The 24,012-nt window shown below is 43.2% G+C and overlaps 2 protein-coding genes across 4 annotated transcripts in view; both read right to left on the bottom strand.

Moving 5' to 3' along the window:
• Window positions 1–50: 50 nt before the first annotated feature.
• Window positions 51–2,999, bottom strand: LOC139563000 (uncharacterized). Its single transcript, XM_071381228.1, has 2 exons — window positions 2,480–2,999; window positions 51–2,040 (listed from the first exon to the last, which is right to left on the bottom strand). The coding sequence occupies exons 1-2, from the start codon at window positions 2,816–2,818 to the stop codon at window positions 682–684; spliced, it is 1,698 nt and encodes a 565-aa protein (XP_071237329.1). The 5' UTR covers window positions 2,819–2,999; the 3' UTR covers window positions 51–681.
• Window positions 3,000–4,212: 1,213 nt separating this feature from the next.
• Window positions 4,213–24,012, bottom strand: part of bean1 (brain expressed, associated with NEDD4, 1) — a 58,031-nt gene continuing 38,231 nt past the window's right edge. For 2 of the 3 annotated variants that reach the window (XM_071381167.1, XM_071381168.1), the window contains 3 exons: window positions 22,548–22,745; window positions 21,553–21,694; window positions 4,213–7,807 (listed from right to left, as the gene is read on the bottom strand). In XM_071381167.1, coding sequence (XP_071237268.1) covers window positions 7,408–7,807; window positions 21,553–21,694; window positions 22,548–22,745 — 740 coding nt within the window. In that variant the 3' untranslated portion in view covers window positions 4,213–7,407. Of the gene's footprint in view, window positions 7,808–21,552; window positions 21,695–22,547; window positions 22,746–23,040; window positions 23,256–24,012 lie in introns of all 3 variants that reach the window. The other variant, XM_071381169.1, reaches the window with a different exon arrangement.

The raw sequence follows: 24,012 nt of genomic DNA, 5'->3' as shown, positions 1-24,012 counted from the left end.
TAGTGTAACAGTCTATTTTGTATGATCCATTTGAACTTCTGAAGACCACGAAAGTTTTCAATTTTTGTTTATTTTTGTTTAAAAAAGTCCTAACATTCTGAATACAATTGGACGTACATTTTCATAAACATTACAAAGCATTCGGTAGTCAAGGAGCAAGGAAAGTAAGTGCAGGATTGGCATAAAATTAATTTCAGTAAGGCACTGTCACTGTAAAAGGACACAGTGGAAATATTACCTCCACCTCATAAATTAGGTCAAGCATAATTAACATTGTATTAAAAGTCTATCTCCTGAGAAAGAGTACAAAGCAAAGACCAGAAAATACTGAAGAGGAATTAAATTCAATTAAGTAATTATTTCCGTCACCTTCATACATTGAATCCACAGGAGGTTGGTTGCAACTTAATTGGGGAGGACGGGCTCGTGGTAATGCCTGGAGCAGAAAGAGTGGAATGTATCAAACACATCAAACATGGTTTGATGCCATTTCATTTGCTCCGTTACAGCCATTATTATGAGCCGTTCTCCCATCAGCAGCGTCCACTGATTGAATCGCCCCAGACCAAAACAACTTAGTGGCAAGGGATGTTTTAGACCTGAACAGGCATGTCAATCAATTTCTCTCTGTGTGTTCTGATGCTCCAGGAGCACCAGCATTCAATCATGACCTTACTTCCTCTAAGGCTCGTCCACCATGACATATGTCTGAAGCAGCTCGTCCTCTGAGGGCTGAGGGATGGGTCCCTCCATGTCCTGGTGCTGAGGGCCTGCGGAGGGCTGGTGGTCAGCAGCAGTAGGGTCCAGCACTGGGGGGTCCAGGTGGTTGGTTGGGACATAGATGGAGTGAGGTGGCTCTTTGATGGTGTCCCTACCAGGAATGTGTTTGTGGGGACTGTCTGCTAGTTCACAGCTGCTACAGCCTGGGATGTTACAGACCGGCACCAGAGAGGGATGGCACATTAGAGGCTGGCTCTGGTACCCTGCAGAATCCTGGTGAGGGGACCCATCATAGCAACTGGCATGCGGCGGTGCTGTCTCTTCTACGGGGTATTTCAGGTTCTCCTCCACCTTGTGCTCCTCCACCTTATGCTCATGGACATGCAGTTGGCCGATCCTCTCAGCAAGCTTGCTCAGCTCGTCTGCATCATCTGCCTCCTGACCCTCTCTGGTCACTTCTACCTGTGGAGGAGTTGGTCCGTGGAGCGTGGCAGTAGTCTTGTAGGCCTTATCTTCTGGAGTCTGGAGCTTTGGGACTGCTTCTGTGAGATGGGGTTTTGGTGCTGCTGTGGTGTGAAAGGAGATGAACTGGAGACCACTTACATCACTGCCAGCTAAATTGGCTGGACTGCTCCCTTCCTCAGGTGTGTTCTCTTTGATAAGTCGCCTCCGCACTACAGGAGGTCCACTCAGTGGCTTACTGAATATTGGCTTCTGCCTTATGGCAAGGTCTGGGTAATTCTGCTGCATCTCCAGGATAGACCTGTCATCATTCAAGAACCCCCTGGGTGATCTGATTCCTGGAGAGTGTGTCGTCTCAATGGACTGAACCTCCAAGTTGAGGGTTATCTGTCCATCATCCTGTTGCCTGCCTGGTGTGCTAGCAGTGACACGGTTCTCCTCGGTTAAGTCTCCCTCATCTGTCTCCACCGGTCCTGGGTCTGCCAGGGAACAACCATTAGATAGACCCTTATCTTCATTCTCCTCTTGTTTTTGCATTTGTACGGGCTCTGTTTCAGAGTCCTTTGCTGTCTCCTCGGCAGCCCTCTGGGTGTTATGTCGTGGTGCAGCTCTCCTCTGTAGGATCTCCAGACACTCAGGCTGTGACTGCTGACCCATGAGCTCCAACAGGTACTCACACTCTGTTCGGGCCAGGAAAAGCTCAAAACCCATTTTCATGGATGTTTCAGGGTCTGCATTGTCTGTGAGTCGGTACTCTGTGTCAGTTTCCAGATGATATCCTATTGTTTCAAGGATACTTTTCGTGGCACTCTTTGTCAGGACCGGCTGGATGCAGTAGACAAAGGGGCCAGTGAAAGTCTGAGTGGGAGATAAGAGTCTTCATTATCACAACAACAACTTAATGAAACTTAAGAAAATGATCACTACAGTATGGAGAACATCTGTACTTTAATCCTCTCCAGTTTCAAATCATGCTTCACCTTTTGACATTTCACAAGCCTGGCAAATAATTTAGCCTATACAGTTTACTTTCACTTCCTGATATGTGACAGCAGCACCTTTGAATATGTGGCTTGTGATTAGAGATGGCATTTCAATGTAAAAACATAGACATATATTATCCCTCTATTTCTTACTCTGATAATAATAATTTGTACATGTGCATTAGGCTATCCTAGCCTAAGTCGAGACAACTCCTCCGCACCCCATTTGCTTGGGTGCATTGCGCAAGATAAAAGAAGCCTAGGCCTAATTGTCGAAATCGAACTATGAATACCATGCCAATTATATTTTTTACCTTGAGCATCTTGATTTCCTTCTTCCATGGGTAAAGAAACAGATTTACACAGAACATCTCCAACACCTCTGTGGCTTTGATGAGCGCACTGAAGAATGTCCGACAATCTTTAAAGCCGGATTTTACGCATTCGGATGCAGTAAGGTAAAAGTCAAAATTAGAAAATCTTTCTCCGGGGTCTGTCTCTAACAGCAAAAATCGTCTAGCTCCCACGGTAACCTGTTTCTCTTGGCATAGTTGCAGGTTACCCTTACTCCATATCTGATCATAGTAATTTAGGTAATTGTCGAAAGCCTCTTTACGCGCTACAGGCGTTTGGTCACCGACACCATCCTTCATATTTTTTTGTTGTTGAAAAATACTGTTCAGTTAGGCTACACGCTTCTTATCGGATTTAGAAATAACATAGGAACAAGGAAGTATGACAAGAGTGGAAGTGAAAGAGACGGCACACCATTGGTATTGATCTGACAGGTTAGTCAAGTAGGTAAAAAATGGACAAAATGCGGAAGCATGGCTGTTTCGCTACAGTTAGGCTACGGTGACATTAGATTTGCCCATGTATCAATGAAGCTCTTGTGTTGCTTAGCACGACTGACATCTAGTGGACAAAATATAACATACCCGTTCTAGACTGAAGACATGCTTCTTCCAACAGATGGCGCTACAGGAAAGAAAAAAATATTATATTCTAGTCATGCCACAAACCTGAAATGACGCTGAAAAGTCTGGAGCAGCTCTTCTCTGCAATGAACCAACTTCCAGTGTATCTCTCTCTCCATCAGGTTGTTTTTCTGTGCTGCTACAGGTGATAGATGTTACAGTACATGCCCCACCAAAAACAACGAGATAGAGAATGATGATAAACCCTTGAATTATGAATGCATAGCTGCAGCAGCCTGATTTAAATAATGTTTCAGTTGAATAGTGATAATGTTAAAACTATTTTTCAATGGCATGGTGATTGTTCAGGCATTTAGGGGATTGGATACCTTGGAGACATCGCTGTACGACACATTTATGAGGTTCTGTCACAGATGATGTCCGCCTGACCCATGGTCACCTCTAACTCGCTACAGAGACCAGAGCAGCTCCAGAGAGCTCTCTTCTGCTTTGTCAGTCACATCAGGAAGGAAAACACAGTTTAAATGATTCCCCTCCTAAGTCAATAAGATCTGGGTGGGTGCAGTATTCACAAAGCCTCATAATGGACGCTGTGGACTTATTATCTAGAGTGCAGTGGCACTAGATGAAATTAGCTTTCTGCTGGCACACCCTAATAGGAGCCTTGCACTGGGCAACGAGGGTAATTAGGAGCAGAGCAACGGCACAGACCATCTGCTCAGTCTGATTTACATTAGCTAGCTAGCCCACCACCCAAACACACCATTCAGAGCAGATCAGAGGGGAATGAATGGCTGTCAACGGACAGGATGTCACAACATATTCCCATGCATTATACATAGCAGGATTCAATTGGTTAAACGTTTAGGGAAACATTTAGCCAATGTAGATAATTGCACTACACTGTTTCTGCACTTTTGGATGCTATACAAACACTCCTCATTCCCAGCTCCCTCCTCTATCATCCCTATGTTTATTAATAGTAATGGCCCTCCTCCTATTTATATTACAGCTACTACTCCTAGGTGTAGCCTACATGTAAAACAGGAAGGCGATTTCAATGCCCATAGTCGCAAAACCAGAACGAACAGTCACACCGACTCAAATCATAGAGGTCAAATGTATTTAATTTCCCCAATATAAGAAATTAATAAAAGCTCTAATACAAAACATGGATATACGTTGATGACTGTGATTATAGGAAACAAGAATCTTTGTCACACAGGACAGTTGTGTACAACAGTGGGACTTATAGGGAAACTATACATCGGAAGTGTACATGTACAGTATTACACATTGATTCACATTTATGTTGGACATGTACCTATTGTGCTACCAAAAGGAAGTAAACAACAAAGACAAAACAGCATGTAAGACCAGAGTGAACCGCATTGCAGTTTTACCTCAACAGGTATTGAACTAGGTCTTCCAACACAGTTACAGTGCATTTCTACTGACTTGTAAAGGCAGGTAAAGTTGCATTTCTAGATGATTCTGAGTGTGTCACGATGCACACAATTCTAATACGTTGTACTATTCACTGCATTGCACTTTTAGATTTCAGTTTATGAAACACAAGACCATCATTAATGTTGTATAGCATCGCTAGATTTGCAGCAGGTACATAACAATAAGCAATAATGCTCATTGTCAAGTTAACACATCATTTTCAGGCCAAACATTGCTTTATTTATAGGGCTTGACATGACAATTCTGACCACAAATAGAATATGTATTAACAAGTGATGATGAACAGCATTTGGTTTTTAAAAGCCATTTAACAAACTCTCTTCAAAGTCAAATCCATTCGATGACGATTGTAATGCAAGGAAAATAACCTGTTGATCTTTAATCTTTAGACGTTTCTGTCTAGTGCGAAGCATCTGTGTTGTAGTACATCTACATTCTGGTGAATCTCACAACAGCTATTTAATAGTAGTCTTTCCACAGTTATACACATTATTGATAAAGCTATTCTAAATAAATACTCATCTCTTTATAACTTTTATCCACAATGCCAGCAATGCAATCATGCGACTAATTCATTTATAAAATATTATTTAAGGGTTCAGTGAGGATATCAGTGAGGATATCACTTCACAATAAGGGATTTGGTAAGATAAATGAGGGAGACTATGAGAAAGAGAGGGGGACTGGAACAGAGATACCAAGTTCTGGGGCCAAATGCAAAGGTGACAGGGGGTTATTGACTCCACAAATACGGTTTTATACACAAAATATGGACATTATGTCACATTTTCTGCTGAGAGTACTTTTTCTGGGGTTTCAATGATGAACATAGACTTATCTGAATAACTTAACAAAGTAACACAAGCCTTGGAAAATAACAAGCTATTTGGAAAAGGAAAGCTCTTGATTTGTCAATCAGTGTTTCAAGTTACTATGGCTACAATGTTAAGCAGTCTAACAGTCTTAGACTTAGTGCCTGGCAGGCACAGTCATTTTTATACCATTTATACATGGATGACAGACATGTAAAAACAGTTTAACTGAAGACAGTTTATCTGTACAATGAATACTCACAACCAAAAACAAAATACTGAATAATAATTTGGAACCATTAAAGATTCCAGCATATTGAAAAATACAATGTGTCTAGACTGAATAATATTTTGTAAAAATGAATTGTTTATTTATCATAATATCAAAGATGACAGTACTAAAGTATAGTAAATCCCTCATCACAGTAAACTGCGTGCTAATATTATTTGTCCTTCGCACCAATTGTCAAATACCATTGTAACTCTGCTACAAGGTATATTGTACTTGGATGTTAGCTGGCGAATGGGTCAAGCTCATAGTAATTTCGCTCGTGAACACCTAAAAAAGCTCTTCACAAAAAGAGAAGTAGTGAGAGAGAGAGAAGAGGAATGTGTGGCGGTGCACGTTTAGAGACTGAAACAGAACAGTTTGGATCTGAATAGGCCTCAGCCCCCAGAGGGGAAACCCAATTATAGAGAATAGACAGTATTTCCAGCTCATATGAACGTGTTTATATCCAGAAACCATATAAAACCATATACAGTGATCCCTCGCCACTTCGCGGTTCACTTATCGCGGATTCGCTATTTCGCGGATTTTCATAATGCATTTTTTTTTTTTTTTTGGTGCATTGTGCTCTGCATTCTGATTCGCTAAAAACTCACTCCCGCTTCTTGTATCAAAACATGCTACGAATTGTGCTATCATTTTGTCGTCTCGTGCAGTTATGTGTACGTACATAAAACAGCTTGGCAAATTTACATTAAGTTGGCCAAATTATCTTGTAATTTCGAACATCTCCTAAACCCATAATGTCGACGAAACGGCCTACACGTGAGTCACTGTATTTGTATACATGTAATAGTTGCTAATTGTAAAAAAAAAAAAAGTTTTCTATTTCGCGGATTTCACTTATCGCGGGTCATTTTCGGAACGTAACCCCCGCGATAAACGAGGGATTACTGTACCACAAAAATTATTTATTTCAAATAATAGTGCAAAAAAATACCTACACTCTTAGAAAAAAGTGTTTTAAAAGGATTAATTGGATGTACCCATAGGAGAACCCTATTTGGTTCTAGGTAGAACCCTTTCGGGTTCCATGTAGAACCTTCTGTGGAAAAGGTCAAGTTCTGGGGTATATTTATCAGTTGAAATTACTGGACATTTTCAGACTGCCGGAGTCCTAAAGTCAACTAAATATAAATCAAATATTATTTGCATGTAGAAAATATTAATAAAACCATATGGATATGCGGTGGAATGTGAAATTAGGCATTCTTGCTATAGTTTTTTTAAATCAAGAGCAATTCCATTTCAACACAACAAGAACCAACAGTACATACAGAATATCTATGTGAAACCACTTCAGGTTACCTCTACTGTTTTTTTTGGTGCTAAAAACAGACTTTGATAATGCTTCCTAAATGCGTGAATGCCTCCTAAACTGAGACCATTGTACAGTATGAAGTGAATTCCCTCTGGACAGAAAGACCATACTCCCAGCCCCAGGTAACTAGTAGTAGCCCTGTGATTTCATGGCAGTGCCTCAGTAGGGAGAGAGAGTGAGGAGTGATGCGGGTAACATCTTTGGAGTCGGGGGACACAGCTTATCCAAGAGGTAGGGGGAAGGAAAGGAAGGTGCAGACTGAGTTCAGGTTCAACCCAAAGTTTCCGCTTCAGTCCAGAAAGTCCATCTCTTTTGATACTGCCTGTCATGCACAAAGGGACACTGGAAGAAGCAGAAGAGAGATTCAGGCTGTCCGCACAAAGAGCATAGGAGTGGACTAGCCCAGTCAGCTCTACAGGATTCTGTGTGCGACAGCCCGGGCTCTCTGGGGACTATGGCTGTCCTCCGAGAGGTGTTTGAGCAGGTCCATGGGCATCAGAGGGATGGGCTGGTTCTGCCTGCTCACCACCACCTCGTATGGGGGCGCCTCCTCCAGGGGGAACGCTGACTGGGAGATGGAGGATATTGGCTGCTGCCGGAGCTCATGCAGTCCGATTGGGTACTGGGAGGCGGCGGCGCTGCTGGCGGACACCCAAGAGGCTCCAGCTCCAGCGGACGGCTCCTCCATCTCCAGGCTGGTGTAGGTGGCCTGCTGGTGGCCCCGCTGACAGGGGTCCGTGAGGGAGTACGGAGGGGGGTCATCTGTGGGGACGTATATCTGTGTCGCACCTGGTCCCACACATTCATCATAGCTGCAATAAAGAAGAGTATATCAGGTAAATAAGTTTTACATTTTAAAAGAGGTTTGAAAAGGCCTAAGGATATCTCCAACCTTCAAACAGTGGTAGGTCAAACAATTTAGCCTATGCCGATGGACCTGGATTCTATGTTTGTAGTTAGCAACATGAACACAAATGAAATGTTTAGCATACGAAGAGAAAATGAATATGACACGACTGCTGTCCTGGCTGTCTGGTGACTAAACATAATAGAAATCTGAACGGTGAAACAGGCCTGTTAGAGGAGACTCTTGTCATCTACTGTGAGCTCTTTTCCTGTGTGGCGGCTGCTAGTCTTGGTTTGGTGCTTTCCATGGGAGAGCCTGCCAATGGACAGTTATTTCAGCTCTCAAATAACCCACAATCCCACAGTGCACTGGAAGTCTGTCTAGCACATACAACCACACTGCTAGAGCTGCTGGCCTTTATTGAGGCCCTGTAACACAAAGGGAATAAGCGGAGAGAGAAAGAGAGGCGAAAATGGTGTCAGTCAGGTCGACTGGCTTGAGATACATTTGCCAGGGACCATCGTCATATGTGTAAACCAGCCGCTAAATCGCTCTCTACCACCCCGACCGCAGGGGATATCTGGGAATAGAGAAAATACAGCGGGATAACTGAATCTGTGGAATTGTAAACAGTATCACTCTCTCAGAGAGCGGGTGTGGGGAAGCAAGGCAAATGGCACTGTGGCTGTGGATTACTTAAGCCTGTCACCTCCGGGCTGGGCCGGGCGATACACTGAGAGATTTAATGAGGAGAGAAGGCATTGGGAGCCGGAGTAAATGAGATCTTTATTAATGATAGACTGGATGAGAGTTCCACTTCCTCTGCACAGGACTGGGAAAACAATATTTTCAGTAACAAGTTTCGCTGAACTGAACAGTAGGAACATTCACAATTGCTCTCATATATCAGATGAGTCCAGCTATAAAGTGTATTAGGTATACACTGAGTGTACAAAACTTTAGGAACAACAGCTCTTGCCATGACATAGACTGACCAGGTGAAAACTATGATCCCTTATTGATATCACCTGTTAAATCTACTTCAGTCAGTGTAGATGAAGGGGAGGAGACAGGTTAAAGAATCATTTTTTAAGCTGTGAGACAATTGAGATATGGATTGTGTATGTGTGCCATTCAGAGGGTGAATGGGCAAAACAAAAGATTTAAGTGCCTTTGAACGAGGTATGGTAGTAGGTGCCAGGTGCACTGGTTTGAGTGTGTCAAGAACTGCAATGCTGCTGGGTTTTTAATGCTCAACAGTTTCCCGTGTGTATCAAGAATGGTCCACCATCCAAAGGACATACAGCCAACTTGACACAACTGTTAGAAGCATTGGACTCAACATGGGCCAGCATCCCTGTGGAACACTTTTGACACCTTGTAGAGTCCATGCCCAGACGAATTGCAGCTGTTCTGAGGGCAAAAGGGGTTGCAACTCAATATTAGGAAGCTGTTCCTAATGTTTTGTACACTCAGTGCATATTTTCTGACATCACATTACCCCATTCTGTTCTAAACATTATTCTGGAGGGTTTCACATGGGTTTGAGGTAAATGAAAGTATGTGAGCTACTCTCATACAGTCAGGTATCTGCTCCTCATAGAGACTCATATAGTCAGGTATCTGCTCCTCAAAGAGACTCATACAGTCAGGTATCTGCTCCTCATAGAGACTCATACAGTCAGGTATCTGCTCCTAAAAAGAGACTCATACAGTCAGGTATCTGCTCCTCAAAGAGACTCATACAGTCAGGTATCTGCTCCTCAAAGAGACTCATACAGTCAGGTATCTGCTCCTCATAGAGACTCATACAGTCAGGTATCTGCTCCTAAAAAGAGACTCATACAGTCAGGTATCTGCTCCTCATAGAGACTCATACAGTCAGGTATCTGCTCCTCAAAGAGACTCATACAGTCAGGTATCTGCTCCTCATAGAGACTCATACAGTCAGGTATCTGCTCCTCATAGAGACTCATACAGTCAGGTATCTGCTCCTCATAGAGACTCATACAGTCAGGTATCTGCTCCTCATAGAGACTCATACAGTCAGGTATCTGCTCCTCATAGAGACTCATACAGTCAGGTATCTGCTCCTCATAGAGACTCATACAGTCAGGTATCTGCTCCAGAGTCAGGTAGCGGGTCCTCTCCTCGGGTGGTGCTCTGTGCTCAGTGGGACAGTAAAAGGTGCTGTTCAGGAGCCTCAGTAATGACTGCTTGATTTCAAATGAGCCGTGCAGCTGACGAACTCCCCGGCCTCTGCTCCCTCCACCCTCCATCACTGTGCTGCAGAGTGCTGCCTGTATGCCTGCGTGCAGAGCTATTTTAGACTCCAGCCGCACTCTGGCTCATTCAGACAGACTTAATGTCCCCAGAACACAGCAGGACAGAGACATTTCACATGATCCGGGGTTCCAGACAAAACAGGACTTGCCATTAGCCGGTGCTATAGTGCAAAAATGGTTCATAAGGGCATTTTCTATGCAAGACTACAGTGGGCCATTAATTTGCCATATAGCAGTACAAATCCAGAGTGAAACTTGACAGACAACATTGACTTTATTCTAAAACCCTTCACCTTTTTTCCCCTATTCTACTTGAATCGACACATTGAAAAAAGATTTGTTTTACGATTTTGAGTAAAAAGGTGAGCGTGATCTTAGACACTTTGTAAAAAAGTTGAGAGATACTTTGTAACTGTGTAACCAAAGAAACAAAATAAAAAATGCACTCGTTTCCTCCCTCTGGCTCTGTACGTGTAACGCTCAATACTGTAGCATGCTCTGTTATGTAATGACTGCATAACACAGCAACGTTAAAGCAGTGGGCACAGAAACGCCAACTTACTATTAAGAGGTGATGACACAACTGGCAGTCAGTGGTGATGCATACAGTATCTCTCCACTACTTTATTTTCTTATCTCAGATACTTTCTTCTAAGAGTTGAAGAGGAGGATGATGCCCCACTTCTTATTAGTAAATATTGCAATATCTTATTAGTTCAAATTCTCTCTGGTTACTTGCTGTTATTGAGTAGATTGTATTCCATACTCCTATGCATCATTGGTTATAGCTGTGCAGACAGCTGGGCAGTATCGGAACAAACTGACCAGGGGTCACCTGACCACTTGAAGTATCCTGATGTTGAGGGTAAAGAAGGATTTGTTTTGCTAGTAATCACTGTCGGGCACTGGGGCCCTTCAAAAGCACTAAATCAGGAGTTCCCAAACATTTTGGCGTCTTGACCCTATTTTGACATAAAAAATGTTTTGCAACCCCACCATGTAAAAAAAGTCACGGAATCAACGGCAAATGTTTACTTTTTTAATTAGGGCTATGACAGTCTATTATAAATCAGTCTGACAGTATTTATGACAGTGTTTCAATCTGACGAAAGTATAGTTTGAAGTGACTAAAATGCATCAAAAATATATTGAGACGTTCAGAAGATCATCAGGCAATCATTTTGTATGACCTTCTGTGTAGAAAAGAACATACCCATTCATTATGTTTAGTGCCTGGTCTTGTCCACTCTGTTCTAATGAGACCTGCGTAGCTTGTGGGCATCGTAGACGGAAACAGAAGACCTGTATGTGTTCCTGATAATCTTATCGTTCAGTAATGGGATCATAATATTTTGTCGTTTAAACCGTTCAAAAGATAGAGCGACATTTGTAGGAAGAAAACAGAAACCGCTCTGTTAACCACATATAACGGCTACCAGATTTTCAAATCAGGCAACCCCACATGAGTTCCCGACCCCTACTTTGGGAAACGTTGCACTAAATACTGTACATAACACCCACATATCTCTTAACCTTTCTAACCCATACTGTTAGTCAGCTCCAGTCAGAAGGAATATCAAGTTATCAGCTGTTGCCCCGGTTACTTTCAGCAGTTTTCCCCCCTACTTGTTTTCATGAATAAATTATGACCATGCTGATCCAGGAAAGAGGGTGAGAGTCTCAGCTTACAGAAGTATCTGTGTGTGTGTGTGTGTGTGTGTGTGTGTGTGTGTGTGTGTGTGTGTGTGTGTGTGTGTGTGTGTGTGTGTGTGTGTGTGTGTGTGTGTGTGTGTGTGTGTGTGTGTGTGTGTGTGTGTGTGTGTGTGTGTGTGTGTGTGTGTGTGTGTACGTGTGTCTGATATTCATCACACAGCTCAGCAATGTTATTAATCCCTTCAAGGGTGCAATAAACTACCAGCTCCAAATAAACATTGAAAATAGGACTTTTCTCTCTAAATATACACGCTGATACAGACATTTGTCTAAAGTTTGCCAGGTATGGTAGCGCTGTGGACACCTGCGGGCCTAGCTGTTTTCATGCCAGGGTTTCATGAGTGTTTCACCAAGCTGAGAATCCCCCCTCTAATTACGGTGAGAATATTTTTCACGTTGCAGTCAACCCCCCCTTATGGGATCTATAAGTCCCCTAGGATGCTAACACAAAGTGTTGCATCCTAAAAAATATGAATTATTAGCTAGCAAAGGCAGATATAACACAGCCTAGCCCTGTTTAGATTGTCTAATCAATCCTGCCTGCAGTCTACTGCTGTTTTTAATAATCTACATGCTTTATGGGGTGGTAGGTAGCCTAGCGGTTAAGAGCATTGTGCCAGTAATCGAAAGGTCACTGGTTTGAATCCCTGCGCTGACTAAGTGAAAATCTGCCAATGTGCCCTTGAGCCAGGCACTTAACCCTAATTGCTCCTGTAAGTTGCTCTGCTAAATGAGGTAAATGTATGTTTGCATACACATTCATTTCCCTGAGCACAGTTGTATAATTTGTCATCTTGGCTTAATTAGTCATAGGATGAAACTACAGTACGGAGAACCATGGGACTTCTCCAGAAACACCTGTGGTGCATATGACACAGAATGTGTTACTTTCCAACGCCTAGAGAGGCGTTCACAACTATGATACAAGAATGCAGGCGCATTAGGCGGTCCAAAAGTTGGAAGTAAAGCGCAATACTTTATACTGTAAATCTTTAAAGGTATACAATGTACTCCAAAGCCCAAGGAGAGGTGTGGGTCACTCGAGGGAGGACCTCTGGCTTCTGGCCTGTAGCTCTGGAGAGATGACAGCACTGACTGGAGCATATGGCTCGGTCTGTCCACTGCACTGCGGGGCTGGCACAGGGAGCTCATTCTTTCAGCTCCCTAGCACTGTCAGTGGCCCATGCCTTGTAGAGCTACGTGCAAGAGCAACAGTGTGTGGTTATGAATGTGCTGTGCATACATTATTGTGCATATACCTGTAGATGTTAGTGTGAGTTTGTGCGTGTGCGTGAATGCAAGCGTGTGTGTTTAGATTGGTATACACTCAGTGTACAAAACATTAAGAACACCTGCTCTTTCCATGACATAGACTGACCAGGTGAATCCAGGTGAAAACTATGATCCCTTATTGAAGCCACTTGTTAAATACACTTCAATCAGTATAGATGAAGGGGAGGAGACAGGTTAAAGAAGGATTTTTAAGCCTTGAGACAATTGAGACATGAATAGTGCATGTGTGCCACTCAGAGGGTGAATGGGCCAGACAAAAGATTTAAGTACCTTTCACCAGGGTATGGTAGTATGTGCCAGGCACACCGGTTTGTGTCAAGAACTGCAATGCGGCTGGGTTTTTCATGCAAAACAGTTTCCCGTGTGTATCAAGAATGGTCCACCATCCAAAGGACATCCAACCAACTTGACACAACTGTGGGAAGCATTAGAGTTAACATGCGCAAGCAACCCTGTGGAACGCTTTCGACACCTTGTAGAGTCCATGCTCTGACGAATTGAGGCTGTTCTGAGGGCAAAAGGGGGTGTGAGGTGCAACTCAATATTAGGAAGGTGTTCTTAATGTTTTGTACACTCAGTGTATACAGTACCAGTCAAAAGTTTGGACACACCTACTCATTCAAGGGTCTTTCTTTATTTTTACTATTTTCTACATTGTGGAATAACAGTGAAGACATCAAAACTATGAAATAACACATATGGAATCATGTAGTAACCAACATTTTTTTAACTAATATTTTTGATTCTTCAAAGTAGCCACCCTTGGCCTTGATGACAGCTTTGCACACTCTTGGCATTTTCTCAACCAGCTTCATGAGGTAGTCACCTGGAATGCTTTTCCAACAGTCTTGAAAGAGTTCCCACATATGCTGTACACTTATTGGCTGCTTTTCCTTCACTCTGCGGTCCAACTCATCCCAAACCATCACAATTGGGTTGAGTTCGGGTGATTGTGGAGGCAAAGTCATCTGATGAGGGCGTGACAAATATAACATATTGTTTTATTTGTTTAACAGTTTTTTGCTTCCTACATGATTCCATATGTGTTATTTCATAGTTTTTATGTCTTCACTATTATTCTACAATGTAGAAAATAGTAAAAATAAGGAAAAATCCTGGAATGAGTAGATGTGTCCAAACTTTTGACTGGTACTGTATGTAAATAACATAACAGTGTGGTGTGTGTGTGTGTGTGTATGTGTGTGTGTGTGTGTATTTGTGCTGGGATGTGCCCAGTTCTCCCTCTGCGGAAGCAAGTCCCTTCACAGGCTCCACAGGTGAGCTGCTGATCTAGGTGGTGTAAGCTCTGTAGTTTCCCTGAGCCATCTGTGGCAATGGCAGCACTGCCCAGCATCACATGCCTTTCCCTCCATCCATCCACTCCACCCTGCTGCCTCCTATCCCTGACTATGCACACAATGTACACTACAAAACACACTCTCTTTTATCCTCTCCAATGCACTGGTCCTCAGCCAAAAGATTGAGATATTTCTATTTTGCACTGCATATTCTTCCTGATCTAAATCTACCTGAATCTATGACACATCTTAGCCTAAATTCAGGCAAAATAAAACATCCCTGTGGTGTGGTTGAGGTTTCCTACATGAATTGGAACAGCGGCGAAGAATACGTAGCTTGAGAAGACGTAGTTTGGGAGTGATAAAAGCCCATTAGGTCTCAGACAGGAATCGTGCCTCTGCTAATATGAGGAGTGATTTCCCTCCCTCCACAGCGTAGTAGAGATGGATGGAGGCTATGAGAGACTGAGGCATTGACAGAGTGGCTTGTTCAGCACCAACAACCAAGCCCACCACCACCACCACTAACCCCATCTAACAGTGGAGCCTAACATCCAAACCAATTATAACACCAGCTCCCTAAAGGCTTGAAAACACAAGCACTACTTGACAATTTGCCAATTAGAAGCTGGTAATCCTGTCCGTTGTGTTAGCATAGGACTTTCTTAGCTGTAGCTGTGACACTGCGAAGATCAACACTGTTGTTGACAATCTGTTGATAATTAGCATGTCTGCCTCGTTAAAGGACAAGCTCTGACTATCAACAATCAGGTGTTGGTATTTAGCGCAGAACAAAGACTGTTAAGAAACGCGACTGGACATGTTAAGAGACATGATTGGCTAAACCTCCTCTTTCTCTCACTCGTGCCCACTCAGGCTCTCTTGTAAGCCTTGTTTATACCTGGCGCTAACATGCATCCTGTGTCCTGATCTGGTCCACATTCTGATTGTGCCCACATCTTCAGATATGCATCTACACATGGTATTTAAATGTCTCTTGTCCATCCACTGTGTCCACATTCTGACCAGATTTCTTGGTCCCTCCCTGTATGCAAATTATTTGACAGATACATCATATTTATTTATTTATTTTAAGACACATATTGACGTCATAAGTCAATGTTGCAACCTGACTGATGATTTTAGAAGGCAGGATAGTGATGATTTAAATGGTTTCACTGTCCGGATCCGTCTACACTAAGATATCCAGACACAATGCGTGCCTCGCTACCTCCGGAGGTGGTCAGGAAGACCTGATCACAATCTGATCACAATCTGTCTTTTAATCTTCTACACCTGTCAAAAAATGTGGGCACAATAAGAATTTGTACAAGATCAGGACAAGCCGCATGTTAGAACCAGTTATAAATGGGGCTTTAGCCTACATTTGCATACTGTATGTAACCTACAGGTTTATCTGATGGAAAAGGCCAGTGAATAAATGAGGTAGGACATTACTATCTATACAGAAATTGAGCAGATTGATATATTGGCAAACTGAATTACACACTATTCAGTGACATTAATAGCCCTGTCTATGGCAGTAATATTCCATATTTTTCATAATTTGTTGTTGAACAGGAATGGGCCCGATGTTTCAGATGGCTCCTCTGGAGGGAGAGGTAATTTCACCCTCTTTAGAGGCCCCTCACAGGGCCTTACACAGGGGCCGCCGCACTAATGGAACTGTCATATAAATGTAAATAACATTGTGACTCTGTGAAACAAACCATGAAGGGCAAGCAGGCAGAATTGAGCCGGATAAACAAACAAGCACGCACGCACGCACGCACGCACCCACGCACGCACGCACGCACGCACGCACGCACGCACGCACGCACGCACGCACGCACGCACGCACGCACGCACGCACGCACGCACGCACGCACGCACACACAACCCTGGAATGCTGGGCGGCAGGTAGCCTAGCAGTTAAGAGCATTGGGCCAGTAACTGAAAGGTCGCTGGGTCAAATCCCTGAGCCGACTAGGGTGAAAAATCTGTCGACGTGTCCTTGAGCAAGGCACTTAACCCTAATTGTTCCAGAGTCGCCGTCAATAATGACAAATCTGTGCTCTGACCCTACTCTCCGAGGGTGTCTCAGTGTGATATGCAAAAAAAAAAAGTGAAATAGTACAAATGTAAGCACCCACCTAATTATCTTATCTCATCTTTATACCTGAGGGATGGGAGGGAAAGGTGAGTGGCTTCAAACCAAACCCACAGAGTAGTCAGTCATCTAGTCACAGAAAGGTTGCATTTCCTCTCAGGTTAGTTTTCTAGCTTCATTCTGAAATATATGGGGTAATTCCTAGATAGTGAAATCATCAGGAGCTGTCTAGGATGTAATCACAGACTTGTAGTCAGTAAGCAGGTGTAGTGTCAGCCAGGGATCAGAGTGGAGATGATGTGGTGGAGGCTGGCAGGATGTCTAGACCTGCAGATTGAGCCTGTGGAGGTTTAGAGGACTGTCAGGATCATCCTCCTCCTATGTAATCCAATCACAGTGAGGAAAGAGTGCATTAACTAGACTCTAGCACACTGAACCTAAACAGGGAATAAAGAACTGCTTCGTAGCCTACCCTCTCTCTGTGAGGAAACAACTTTTTATTTATTTTATCTTTATATTATCAGGGAGACCAAGGTCTCTTTTACAGATGAGCCCTGAATTACAGAAATACACACATCATGTCACGGCATTCAAGAGAAGAAGATGAGGACCAAGGTGCAGCGTAGTGCGTGTTCATATTTAATTTAATAACCGAACACTAAACACGAAAATGACAAAAAGAATAACCGAAACAGTTCTGTCTGGTACAGATACGAAACAAAAAACAACTACCCACCAACACTGGTTGGAACAGGCTACCTAAGTATGGCTCCCAATCAGAGACAACGATAGACAGCTGCCTCTGATTGGGAACCACACCAGGCCAAACACATAGAAACACAACAACATAGAAAAAAGAACATAGACTGCCCACCCTAGTCACACCCTGGCCTAACCAAAATAGAGAATAAAAAGCCTCTCTATAGCCAGGGCGTGACACATCAAAATATAAATACAAAAATGCAAGCAGAAAGAAAGAAAAGTCATCAGTAATAAGGTCCTCAATCAGATTTCTGAATTGCCCTAGAGGCACCAAAACATCACATTTAAGAACATGTTGAAGATTGTTCCACAAATAAGGTGCAATAAAAACTAAAAACTGATTTATCTAACTCAGTAGAGACCAAAGGAATTTCTAGAGTTAACCATCTCTGAGACCGGGTGTCTAAAGTTTAGTAATCATGTTAGGCAGCTGCGTTCATATAGATGATGTCACCATAGTCTATGACCGATCGGAATGTCGACTGAATAATCTGCTTTCTACTATGTAGCGAAAGGCATTACCTATTTGTTTTATAGAAGAAGCACATTTTTATTCTCAGTTTCTTAACTAACTCATCAATATGCTTTTTAAAAGACAGCTTTTCATCTATCTAAATGCTCAGATATTTGTAAGCCGGGACACGATCAATATGGACACCATCCAAAGTACATATGTTTAAATCATCAGAGTTATTTTTATGCAGTCTATATAACAACATTTACTTAGTTCTACCTGCATTCAATACTAATTTCAGGTCAATAAAGTGTTTCTGTAATACAACGAATGCAGACTGTAGTTCAGGTAGAACCTGGTCAATCGTGGGGGCAATAGCATACAAGTGCAGGTTACAATTTTATGATTGGAAACAGTAAAGAGTACAGGACCTGATTTAACATCATCAGTAGATACACATTGAGTACTATCTGCTCAGGTGAAGGTTGTTTCTATTTTGTTACACAAACCTACGGCGATCCTCTCCTCTCATTGAGAGAGGTAGTGAGAAACAGTGTTTATTGTACCATGTATTACAATCAATGTATTGTAGACTCTTTTATCAGCTTATCGACTTTCTTTTATCAGCTTATCAACTTTCTTTTATCAGCTGGCTTATCAACTTTCTTTTATCAGCTGGCTTATCAACTTTCTTTTATCAGCTGGCTTATCAACTTTCTTTTGTCAGCTGGCATCATCACTTCATACGTGTCTTTAGAAAGGATGGCAGACCAAACTGCAAGAGAGAGGAATATGGCTGAATTATTAAAGACGCCAATTAGCTGGGCTGCCATTTAGATCAAACACATCAGGCGTCTTTCACTGCGAAGCAGTGGCATTTACCAGCAGCACCAGAGGCTTGTTCAGGGAGCGAAGCAGGCTGGGCGGAGAGTTTAGAGTGTGAGGCGGAGCACCCAGCCATGAAAGAGTTGAGCTGTGCAACAGTGCTCTAATGAACGACTTGACACAACAGCATGGTTCAACTCAACCTCAGAGAGGTTACCGAGGCCTGACCTAACTCAGCAAGCGTGCAGGAGAACTGAATTGTAAGGCTGGTGTGTAAATGGAGTCTTCTTTTCCCTCTTTCTCTTCCTCTCTTTCGCTTAGCTCTCTTACTTATTCTGTCTCCTTACTGTATGTCTTCAAAGACTACACTAGGAGGGTAGAGGACAGCCATCTTGGCAAGTTGAAACTAAAAAAGGCTTTCAAAAGGATCCTCAAGCACAATCCCCAGTCCCCACAACTGTTTGCTGCTAATAAGGTGAGCATGGCTTACAGCAAAGTTAGAATATCAGTATCAATATATACAGTATCATTTAGCACAGTGGGTCCTGACTAGCTTTGACTGCGGACCCAAATTTGACAATGACAATTGAGTCGCGACCCAATGTGATGGACTGTTGATGATTACATTTTGTCATGTTGTATTGCAGCTGCCTTCTTGGGCAGGCTTCACTTGCAAAGTAGACTCTGTCTCACGGGTCTACTATTAGGGTATTAAAGAAAGTCATTACACAGCCATATTAACTGAGAAAACATGTATGTACATTCAAGAGAATAAGCCATTTTAAATAGGAGACCAGTTCAGGAGTGGAGTGTAATACATTATCAGGCACCATGTCATTCGCTGCCAATGCCTCCCTGTGTAGGAAGCAGTGGTTCCACGTCGCGCTCCGTGCTCTCTCCAGGATCCGCTTTACTACCCTGAAGTGCTTTCCCATCATGGCAGCTGCCCCATCAGTTGTCACACCGACGCACCCATCCCAGACCAATCCCACGGAGCCCAGGTGCATATCAATTGTGTTAAAGACAGCCTCTGCAGTGGTGGCGGTGGGGAAATCAGCACTAAAAAGGAACTGCTCCTCGAAGTTACTATCCCACACGTGTCTAACATAGACCATTAGAATTGTATGGTTAGCCACATCTGTTGATTCCTCATGTCCTCAGACATGTCCTGGATTCTCCTCCTCATGGTGTCATTGGATAGGGGTATGGTTTTAAGTTTGTTGGCGGGTGACTCTCCCAATATTTCAGTGCACATATCAATCACAGCAGGAAGTATGAGATCCTCTGCGCTGGTGTGGGCTTTTTTGCACTTAGCAATGCGCTGGGCCACAAGGCATGATGCGCAAAGTGTCTTTCTTGTTTGGTGAATACGTTCTTCAATGAATCTTGTGAGGAAAAAAGTCAGCTGTCTTATCTTTGTGGCTTGGATGCTTGGTGTACAGATGCCTTTTCATTTTGGAGGGTTTCATGCTCTCATTAGCTAACAGCTCGTTGCATAGGACATCTACACTCACCATGCTTGTCTTCAATATATGTAAAACCATGATTGATAAAGTCCGGGTGGTATTTTCTCTTCTTGACAGGGACCGGGTTGTCCGCCTTGCTGTTGACATTGGAAGCAGCAGTAGACGAAGAGGGAGCTGCACGTTTTAAAAACTTGTCCGTGATTTTACTCTGACAGCTAACCTACATGAGTTAAATGACAGTTAACTATCCACATGTGCAATGCCTGCAGAACACAGCTGTATACTTAGCTATCAATCAAGATAGCTGTCAGAAGAAGATCTGTATTATCTGATTGGTCGTGTCACATTTAAAACAAAACGATGTTGCAGAGTGACATTTTCATTGGATCGGTGTGTGTGTGTGTTGGGGGGGGGGTCAGTGAGTGTGTGCAGTGCGAAAACCCTCCAAGTTCGAACGTAGCTAGCCAACACTGCTGACGCGCTGCACGTGTAAAGTCAGCAACAATAAGCGGTGCAGCGCACGCATGCCTGTGTATTGCCCCCCCCCAGTTGAGAATCCCTGATTTAGCAGACGCTTTTATCCAAAGTGACTGAGTCATGCGTTAGACCGCTGTGCCACTCGGAAGCCCAAAGGCACTGAATCAGGGACACGAGAGTACCTGGTTCGAATCCAGGCTGAATCACAGCCGGCTGTGATTGGGAGTCCCATAGGGCGGTGCACAATTGGCCCAGCATCGTCCGGGTTTGGCCGTCATTGTAAATAAAAATTTGCTCCTAACTGACTTGCCTAGTTAAATAAAAAAATGCATGCATACAATTGACATACAGGTGGCCCTGGGAATTGAACACACTATCCTGGTGTTGTAAGTGCTGTGCTCTACTAACTGAGCTAGAGAACTGCAGTTACTACATGGAAACTGGAATGCACATGAAATATATATTTCCAATATTCCAAAAACCTTTACATTTCAATCATATAACCGTAAGCGTGCACTAAGTACAGAAAGCCTATGGCTCTCCACTATGGTGGTTGATAATATGATTGATTAGAGAGCTCTTAAAACCACTTCTCACATCTACTCATTACTACAGTTCTCCATTCCCCTGCACATCCCTCCATTCCATTACCTTGACCCTTCACAATGGTCCTGCTTCATTATCATAGCCAGATCCTATCTCACACACACACACACACACACACACACACACACACACACACACACACACACACACACACACACACACACACACACACACACACACACACACACACACACACACACACACACACACACACACAACCTGGGGATCACCCAGAGGTAACCAACCAGAAGAATAGTGGCGATCATGATCATTACTCATCCATCATTTATCATAATGTACGAAGATAACAGAAAATGGACCATCAGAGAACTCCCTTTATCTAGCCATAATGGTGACCAAAGGAATGACGATGATCGTAATGCCATTTTGGGTGGTAATACAGTAGAGTTAAATGACTTACTGTGGCGGGGAGTCTGGATACATCACATTGACTTGTGATAGAGTCTCCACGTAGGAGTCAAAGTCAAACGCTGGAGGGAACTCCTCGATACACGTCGACCTCAGCTCCCCGATGGAGCCGCCATATGAAAAGTCATCCGGAGCTGTGGAGAGGCAGGGCAGTTTAATACAATACTAACGAACAAAATAGCTTTTTTCTCAGTGAACTACAGCACAGTCAGGATTGTAAATATGCTCTGTGTTCAGCTCAACTGAATTATATATCTCATGGTTTAGGAATCCTACTTTGAACTGAATAAGCAGATTTACAGTAAATATTTCTTTTTGCAGTCTATCTCTCTCATCTGCACAGTTTTTACACTGGAGCAGTCAGAATCTTTTATGAAACATAAGGCTAAGGGCATGTGGTTACTTGAAGATAGAGAGGCTGTGATTGAAGCCAGTGCGATAAAATCTGGGTATATCAGCCTTTGGCCAGGCAGAGGGAGAATGGGGCCGCGTCTTCAAACAAAGGATGCTCTTTGAGCTTTTTGTGCTGTCTCTGTGTGAACTGACAATGGGACCCGGTCCATTGGGCCAAGTGGCCTTCCACAGACGTGACTTTGGCTGTGTGTGTGTGATTCAGTTTGGCGCAATATTTCGTTATTTTCCCATTCCGTTATCAACCCCACAGGCAGAGTGTGGTCCCTTTATTTGAGGTTTCAGGAGAAGAGCACTGGTTGGTTTAAATGCCAGCCCTGGAGAATGCCAAATGTGGCATATTAATGCCATATGGGTGAAATGTGTCCATTGGAAGACTGAACTGAATATCTTCTATTGGTTCAGCTCTGGGAAAAGTAGCATAGACAATTCATGGCCATACATTTTGTCCCAGGGATTTGTAAATAAGACCTATGAAACAGCTTGTAACTGAAAACCGATTAACTAAAGCTTATGAATGAACGGGCCTCTAACACACCTACTGGCCTCATCGATGGACAACTCTCTGTAACTCACCATAGCTGGCCCGCAGGTGGGGGTTGCGCAGACGGCTGTCTTTGCGCAGGCTGCCCACGATGATGGTAACGCAGGACAGGAAGAGCACCAGGCCAATGACGATGCCAGCCACCACCAGCGGAGACACCAGCAGGCTGGCCTCGCTGCCCCCATCACGGCAGTCTGGGTACTCATGGGCACTGCTCTGGTTCGAGCTCACTGCACAGTTCACAGACCACAGGTGGGGCACAGCCACAGAAAAGAGAAGGCAGGGAAGAATGGAATAAAAGAGGGACAGTGTGGAGAGAAGGAAGTGGGAGGGAGGGAGGTGATGGAGAGAGGAGAGTGGTGAGAGGATTAGAGAAAGTGGAGAGAGAAAAAAACACAGGTTAATTATTTTTGTTGGTTGTAAAGCAGAAATTCAAACCCTTTGTGGCAATGCCAATGTGAGACGTTGCCTCCATGACCCTACGGAGAGAGACATGTAAGCTGATATTTCTCATCATACACATACCTCTCTGTGGACCGCAGGTCAGGAACACTCCCAGGATTTTCATTCCTCAGCGGAGGAATAGATTCTCAAGTCTGCAGTGTTTAATATTTAATCCTCAACCCGTTAGAATTTTTAAATACACGGGGTGGAACTCTTTCATGTCAGCTCAGGAGGCAGAAACCCAACTTCAGCCATTAGTGGCTCTTCTCAAATCCCCTTCACCCCTTTCATCAGAACTAGAGAGAAACCAAAATAAGCGCACACAACATAAATAAAGTGTTCTCAAATAACACCACACAGATAGTGACACAGGCAGATCCAATATGTGCAGGCCGAGATAATACGAGCTGTCGTGTTAACTTTGCCACATTTGGCCTCTGAAAATCTTTTTGGGGGCCATCAACAGGAGACAAGAAATCAAATCAATTTATTTATGAGGAGGCCGTTGTCTAAATGCTAATCGTATTAGTCTCTGTTCATCTCTTCCCTGCTGAGGAATTCCTGCCATAATTGAGGTTATAAAATATTTGTGTAGATCATAATCAATGTTAATATTTTAATCCACAGTGAGCATTGTGTGTTGATTTGAAGATCTAGCACAGTAGTCTACATCTTCATGCTGTTTATGAAAGTACTCAGATCCCTTGACTTTTTCCAAATTCTGTTAGGTTTATTCTAAAATTGATTAAATAGTTTTTTCCCCCTCATGAATCTACACACAATGCCCCACAATGACACAGAAAAAACAGGTTTTTAGAAATGTTTGCTAATTTATTAAAAATAAAAAACTGAAATGTCACATTTTACATAAGTATTCAAACCCTTTACTCAGTGCTTTGTTGAAGCACCTTTGGTAGCGATTACAGCCTTGAGTCTTCTTGGGTATGATGCTACAAGTTTCTCCCATTCTTCTCTGCAGATCCTCTCAAGCTCTGTCAGGTTGGATGGGGAGAGTTGTTGCACAGCTATTTTCAGGTCTCTTCAGAGTTGTTC

Source organism: Salvelinus alpinus, chromosome 33 (assembly GCF_045679555.1).
Source record: "Salvelinus alpinus chromosome 33, SLU_Salpinus.1, whole genome shotgun sequence".
NCBI classification, from domain to species: Eukaryota; Metazoa; Chordata; class Actinopteri; order Salmoniformes; family Salmonidae; genus Salvelinus; species Salvelinus alpinus.
This window is presented reverse-complemented; position numbering and strand designations above follow the sequence as displayed.